This window comes from Papaver somniferum, unplaced genomic scaffold (genome assembly GCF_003573695.1).
Source record: "Papaver somniferum cultivar HN1 unplaced genomic scaffold, ASM357369v1 unplaced-scaffold_158, whole genome shotgun sequence".
Taxonomy (NCBI): Eukaryota; Viridiplantae; Streptophyta; class Magnoliopsida; order Ranunculales; family Papaveraceae; genus Papaver; species Papaver somniferum.
In genome coordinates this window covers 2,032,920-2,040,546 of record NW_020625264.1, presented here as the reverse complement: position 1 = coordinate 2,040,546, position 7,627 = coordinate 2,032,920, and the positions used below count along the sequence as shown (strand labels likewise).

At 35.0% G+C, this 7,627-nt stretch overlaps 1 protein-coding gene and 1 pseudogene across 1 annotated transcript; both read left to right on the top strand.

Moving 5' to 3' along the window:
- The first annotated feature begins 3,375 nt into the window (after nucleotides 1-3,375).
- Nucleotides 3,376-5,262, top strand: LOC113337260 (peroxiredoxin Q, chloroplastic-like). The gene is made up of 4 exons (XM_026582967.1): nucleotides 3,376-3,703; nucleotides 3,788-3,925; nucleotides 4,573-4,662; nucleotides 4,838-5,262. Exons 1-4 carry the CDS (start codon nucleotides 3,500-3,502, stop codon nucleotides 5,054-5,056), a joined length of 651 nt encoding a protein of 216 aa, XP_026438752.1. The 5' UTR covers nucleotides 3,376-3,499; the 3' UTR covers nucleotides 5,057-5,262.
- A 186-nt stretch (nucleotides 5,263-5,448) lies between these two features.
- LOC113337261 lies at nucleotides 5,449-6,650 on the top strand (annotated as a pseudogene).
- Nucleotides 6,651-7,627: the final 977 nt, after the last annotated feature.

The window sequence follows — 7,627 nt, the reverse complement described above, 5'->3', positions numbered from 1 at the left end:
GATTTTTTATTAAGGATTATTCTCCAAGCAATACTCAAGAAAAAAGCGGCAAAATGTGGATACAAAAATGTGACTTGACACGTGGCGTGATTCTAGAGTTCAAGTAACTTAGTATTCTAGAATTGCATACATCTTATTTTAGCTTAACTTGCTTAATTTTTAAGAAAAGTTTGTATTTGTAATTTTCCTTTCTAGTTTTTCTAGTACTTAAAGAAAGAGATTAGGAGAGAGAAAACAAATTGTAAAAGAGAGGCACATTATTATCTTCTTCTTCATCTACAAATTAGAATTAGAGCTTCAACAAAAATCCATTAATGGAGTCTCTTGTAAACAAAAATACATTTTAGTGAAGAACCATGGATGTAGATATATTCAAAGATCGAACCATGTAAAAATCATGTGTCTCCTTTATATTTCTAGAACTTTTTGAAAAAGCGGGAATATAACATCCACACCCAATAATTCGTTCAGAAAACCGTATGGACTAAACTCCAATTTAATTCCGACAGTATCAAATAGAAAGTTAGACTCAATCAAGGAAAGATATCAAAGAAATATCTCTTTCTCAAATCAATCAGCAAATCAACAGGATAGGAATCTGTGAACTGATTGGTAAGAGAATAACTTGGATGGTACCAAAGACTAATATCCAAGTGTCAATCAAGTTGTATCCAACAAGTAAGGTTTGATGTATCAATTGATTGAACTACACAAAACCTTTGATATTTCAATTATATAAAATATAATGCGTAAAATAAATAACACAAACACCGCAAATGCAGAAAAACCCCGGGACCTAATCCATATTGAACACCACACTGTATTATAGACTCTAGCCTACTACAAGTTAACTTCGGACCGGACTGCAGTTGAGCACTAACCGATCTCACACTGATTAAGGTATAGTCGCGTTCCTTACGCCTCTTGAACCACACCAGATTCTACGCACTTGATTTCCTTAGCTGATCTTACCCACAACTAAGAGTTGTTACGATCCAAAGTCAAAGACTTTATAAATAAATCTGTCTCCGACAGATAAGTCTATTCTGATAGATAAATCTGTCTCCCACAGAAATACCTATGAAGTTTTGTTTCGTCTTATGCTAAATCAAGGTGAACAGGAACCAACTAATAATCCGGTATTACAACACCAAGTGCAGCCTAGAAGATTAGTCACCTCACAATAACTCAACTGATTAACAGAAAAAATTATTATGGGATCACAAAGTTAGAGACGAAGGACTTTGTGATTACATTTTATATCTTACCTATCGGAGATAAACTCGAGTAAATCTTAGAAAAGATAAAACTCAATATGATTGAACAAGTAAGATGAGAGTACCAACTACAAAGAAAATAGTTGGATCTGGCTTCAAAATCCCAATGAAGTCTTTAAGTTGTTAACCTAACGGTTTTGGAAAAATCTAGGGTAAAGGAGAATCAACTCTAGTTTGCAACTAGGAACACACCGAAATGTGGGGATTAGTTTTACCAAGTGCTAGAGTTCTCCCGTATATAGTCTTTCAAACCAGGGTTGCTTACAGTCAAAGCTAAGATGGCTTAGTAGCAAAGCAATTGATATTCACCGTTAGATGAACTCCTGATTTAAGATTTAAGGTTTGAACTGTCTTTTGTATGGCCAAATGGTGGAGACAAATGAGCATCCGTTCATTCATTGCAGCTATGTTTTTGAGGTGTGGACTTATTTTTTAAATAATTTTGGTATCAATTGGGTACTCTCGAAAAATGTTCGGACAAATCTCTGGAATGGGGCGATAAAATGACAAAGAACTCCAAAAACATGATTAGAAAGATTTGGTGTTTATCACTCTTTGCCATATGGAGGTGCATTTGGATGTAACATAATGTTAGGCTCTATAATAATCTTGTGAAAGATTCGAATCAAGTGATAGCTAACATAAATGTTTGATGTTCAATTGGGGATTATCCTCTGACTTGTTTTCAAGATTTACTTTGTCGAATCTGCTTTGTAATTGGGATGTAATCGTGCACTCGTCTGTATAACTTGTGTGTTTTGATGTCACTATTTTGGTGACTCGAAATTTTTTATTTAATCTTGCCCTTTTGCAGTAAAAATAAATAAAAGGATGATCATCAATCAGATGCATCAAGTAATACAGATAAATTTCAGAACCCTAATAATATAAGATTAAAAAAAAATTAAATCAAAGTATAACAAAGAAACATAAAGAGAAAAGGAATTTAACAGTCTACCTTAATTCATTTGATCATCTTGTTTCTCCATACTCTTCTTCTCTACGAGAAAATTAGCTTCATCTCCTTCTTCTTCTCTAACCTTTTCTTTTCTAACCTCTAACTCTCTCTTCTAATTTTAGTTATAATTATAAAATCTATATTTTGTTTATCTTTACATTTTCTCTTAATTGTATCTATTTACTAAAATAAATTAAGTGACTTTATTTCCACCCATGGCTTTTCTAGTTCAAGCAACGTCTCACCTAGGCTAAGGCCAAGGAACAACAACCTAAATAACAAGGAATGGTAAATAAAAATACCGGGTATTACAGAATATTGATGTAATTGCATCGAGAACGATTCAACGGCCTATGGCGAATTCGTAATGGGGAAAAGAAGTTCATTCACCACAAGAAATATGTGGTGTTGTGCCGTCGTGTTCGGAGATTCATTGACGATGTATTGATGTGCCATATTCAACAATTCACATACTGAAATATCTCATGTATGTAATGCGCTAATTTCCTAAACTATGTAATGAATATTTTGTTTATGAAAATATGTAACAATCGGATCATGTGGACTTTTATAATCTACATTTCTAACCATCGGTTTATGTGAACATTAACAAAAATCGACTTGAGTTTTCTTCGTCAATTGGAAATACTCAACTCAGAATAGGTCTACTGTTGCAAAAACAAATACCGATCATGCGTTGAGTTTTTTAGAAATAATTTTATTTCAAGTTTAGGTGATGAATTAACGATTGTTGATTTCAGAATTAACTAGATTAAATATCACTTAATCATCCAAATTAACACTAATTAACTAGGAGTAATTTAGCCATTAAGTAAAAATGTTAGATAAAAGGTTATCCATTTTACTACAAAATATTTTTTTTTGTATTTTAGTTGTAGGCCCCAAATAATGTGCTTAGGCCCGGACTGAAGGAAAAACGAAATGTAGGTATTAAGCAAGAAAGTTGAAAGAGTGATTCTAGGTTGACGTCGAAAAAAATTGGAAAAAATCCCATCAGGGGATTCCGCGATTTGCAAGTGAAATTGGAAAAAATCCCGGGACAACCATCCCGGGATACAAAGCATTTTCAAAGTGAAATTGTAAAAAAGACACACGATAAGAGGATATCATCCCTAATATGGAAGGTCAGCATTAACCCACACCATACCCTCCAAATGAGCGTTCTATCTATCTATCCCAATCTCTCTGTTTCTCTAGTAGTCTAAAATAGAGGAACAAAGCAGAGAAGTTTATTTGTTCAACAATGGCTTCTCTCACTCTCCTTAACCACTCAATAGTACCCTCTTCTTCATTTCCAATTACGAAAACCCTTAACAACAAGATCCCATTATCACAATGTCTGGTATCATCATCGTCACATTCTCAGTTTTATGGTCTTAAACTTTCTTCTTCATCTTCTGTTACTTTCGAATCTACTTCTTCAAAGAAGTTTTCCATCTCTGCTAAGGTACATATTTCTCATACTTAGACTGGGTTTTTGAGTAATGCATTTTGTTTGAATTAATGGGAATATATGAATCTTGATGTGTAGGTTAACAAAGGTTCAGTTCCTCCTGCATTTACTTTGAAAGATCAAGACAACAAACCTGTTAGTCTTTCTAAGTTCAAAGGAAAACCAGTTGTGGTCTATTTTTACCCAGCTGACGAGACTCCAGGTTGCACTAAACAGGTACTTTCTTAGTCATCTTTCAATTTTCCTTTGTTCGGCGTTCTCCACAATCCAAAATGACTCGTATGTAAGAAAGGAAACTGATGTGTTATGCTAGTGTTTTGGTGGTGGTTTGCGTTGAATTGAACTTTAAATTGTCAAATCCCATTCAAAATTGTATGAATTAGCATTTTGCAATGACATGTGAATATGGCATGGTTTCATCATATGATAACCGCCCTATGGGGGTGCGAATGAAATCCATCTTAAGGGTAATGGTTGTGCTGATACACTCTTATTTTGGTGCTCTCCTTCACCTAAGTTAACATAGTGGAAATACCCACCTACTGTTGTTTGAATATCTACATTGTATGTTAGTCGAGGAATTGGGTTTTAATACTGTGCATTTCACCTCATATTTGGTACGCCAAATTGAGCGCTCGAATGTAAAGTTTCCAGTCTCAGCGTAGTATATTGTGACACCCCAGATTTGCTAATCCATCTATTTGTTCGGATCACTGTGGTGCAAGAAAGTTCTTTTTCATTGCATAACAATGCGGAGCAGATACCGGTGCTCCCTGCCATAGTGCAGCATAAATATTGGATAAACATTAGTTCAAATACATTTATAATTCACTAACCATGGTGTGTTTGCCCTGATCATATAGGCCTGTGCATTTAGGGACTCTTACGAGAAGTTCAAGAAAGCGGGAGCTCAAGTTGTAGGAATCAGTGGTGATGGTCCTGACTCACATAAGGTAATTATGAGTTTCCGGCTAATGTTCTGGGTTTTCTTTGTTTATTGTTGGTTTTCCTACTCTCCTACTAGTAGTAAGCACTATAGAACAGTCTATCGTTGTGTGAGTTTCACACTAAAGGAAATACATATCCATTGAAACCCGTTGACAGATTGTTGCATTGCTGTTGTTACAGGCATTTGCTAAGAAATTCAGGCTTCCATACACATTACTAAGTGATGAGGGTAACAAGATCAGGAAAGAATGGGGAGTACCATCTGATCTATTCGGAACTTTACCTGGAAGACAGACTTACGTTCTTGACAAAAACGGTGTGGTTCAATACATCTATAACAATCAGTTCCAACCTGAGAAGCACATCGACGAGACATTGAAGATACTTCAGAGCCTATGAGTATTATAAATCTCATTTCACAAGTTCAGGTTTCTTATATATGTATATCTTGCCAAAGTACTCAAGTAGTATTGTTCTAGACGGTCTGTCTGTCTCGTACATGAGTTCAATTTTCCCCAAAGGAAATGTATGTTGTATAAGTTTAAGCTCGGAGTCATCCATGTAATCGCATTCGTTATATAGCAATCGAAAAATATTTATCTGCAGATAGGTGTGGTCGAAGTGTACCAATAACCAGGGTAAATTACAATGACTAACCTTTCTCAGTTTGGTACAGAACACAATGGATATCACTCTGATGTGAAGGGTCAGCCATAACCCACGCCCCATACCCTCTTACCACAAATGGCCAATTAGCATTCTATCCCTATCTCTCTCTTTCTAACTGTGAAAACATTTCTTCTTTTTGTTGTTCAACAATGGCTTCTCTAACCCTTCTGAACCACTCAATACGTTCTTCTTCATTACCAAAAACAGCTCTTAGCACCAAAACACCATTTTCACAATGTCTCTCATCATCATCATCATCATCACGTTCTCAGCTTTATGGTCTTAAACTTTCTTCTTCATCTTCTTCTGTTTCTTTCCCATCTACTTCTTCAAAGAAATTTTACATTTCTGCTAAGGTACATTCTAGAGATACACTTATCCTGAAATTTCTGTTTTTGGTTTTGGTTTGGACTAATGAGAGGTTGTACTTCTGATTCCTGACTCTGTTTGTGTATTATGTTGAGAAAGGTTCAGTTCCTCCTGCTTTCACGTTGAAAGATCAAGATAACAAGAATGTTAGTCTTTCAAAGTTCAAAGGAAAGCCGGTTGTGCTTTATTTCTATCCTGCTGATGAATCTCCAGGATGCACTAAACAGGTAAGAAAGTTTGCATAGGAGTTTTCAATTTCTACTTGCAATCGGCAATATATATGATACCCGTGTGGCATTTTGTTTAATTAGGAACATAACTAGCGGAAAGAAAAACTGTTGATGATCCAACTCGTATTACTGATTGAACAAACATTTGATTAAACATTAATTAATCTCTAATCATCATCTGTTTACTCCGATTATAGGCATGCGCTTTTAGGGACTCTTATGAGAAGTTCAAGAAGGCGGGAGCTCAAGTTGTAGGAGTTAGTGGTGATAGTCCTGAGTCGCATAAGGTAATTATGATTTCGTGCGGCCAATGTTTTGTTTGTATATTGTCAATTTTCCTACACTCCGACTGTAGAGCAGGGTATTAACGTCTGATTTTCACGCTGTGAGATACATAAATTGAATTCCGTTAATGATTAATTCCTTATTGCCGTTTCAGGAATTTGCTAAGAAATACAGGCTTCCATATACTAAGTGATGACGGTAACAAGGTCATCTGATCTATTCGGAGCATTGGGTGGTAGACAGACTTATGTGCTTGACAAAAACCTTGTGGTTCAATACATCTATAACAATCAGTTCCAAACTGAGAAGCATATTGATGAGACATTGAAGATACTGCAAAGCCTATGAGGCATTTGTATTGTTAATCTCATTTAACAACTCTAGGTTTCTTAAAGTAAATGTATGTTCTATCACTATAATTTCAAAGTTTTCCATGTAATCCCATTAAATATGGCAGTTTAAACTTCAAACTTTATTATGAGAGTTACAGAAGAAGAAAAACTTAATGTAATGGAAAAGATAATACTTGAGAAAACTATTGAATTATTGATAGAAAGGGATAATTCTTACTGAGTTAATGATACGCCTTAAATAGGCAATCATTCTAGTAGTGTTATTACAAGCACACATGTATCTCACACAAACATAATTAATAAAGGACAGGTCAAGTCAACTAATGTTGACTTGACATACACGCACTCAAACTGTTTTTGGGTTGATCTACTATAACAGTTTGAAAGACAACAGGAATAGCAAAACAAAACAAGAAAAAACTCACAAAACACAAATAATAAGAATTTTATGTAACTGCAGAAGTAAATGAAGAAGTAGATGCAGACTGTAATTTTGTGTTTATCAAGAACTGCATTAATCAGGAGGAGGTAGGAAAGCATAGGCCTTTGATGAAGATATTAGCTACTTGCTCTTACTGGAAACATGTTGAAGTTGCAGAAATCATTTCTCCACCAACTCTATAACTGTATGATATTGAATCTCCATGTGCTTTGTCCTAGCATGAAAAACAAGGTTATATGCTAAAGCCAAAGCACTGGTAAAAGCTGAGTTGGAGTTATAACAGAAACATGCAACTCAGATAATAAATCAGCAAGCCATTTTAACAATGCAGAAGCAACATATAAAAATTTGTATTCAGCCTCAGTTGAAGATTTAGACATAGTTGGATGTTTCTTTGAAGACCATGCATGAAACTAAGTTAGAACCCAAGAAAACAACATATCCTGAAGTTGACCTCCTTGTATCTGGACAACCTGCCAAATATGAGTATGTATAAGCCCTCAAAGTCTACAACTTATCTTTCCTTAATGTTGTACCTAAACCAATTATTCCCTTCAAGTGCATGAGTATTCTCTTGACTAACTGAAAATGCACATCTGTTGGTGAATGCATAAACTGTGAT

Bases quoted from the DNA above. Each gene is read 5' to 3' on its own strand.
- LOC113337260 (XM_026582967.1), top strand. From the start codon at position 3,500: ATGGCTTCTCTCACTCTCCTTAACCACTCAATAGTACCCTCTTCTTCA. The intron at 3,704-3,787 runs GTACATATTTCT...CTTGATGTGTAG, and splicing joins AGTTTTCCATCTCTGCTAAG to GTTAACAAAGGTTCAGTTCC. The intron at 4,663-4,837 runs GTAATTATGAGT...CTGTTGTTACAG, and splicing joins ATGGTCCTGACTCACATAAG to GCATTTGCTAAGAAATTCAG.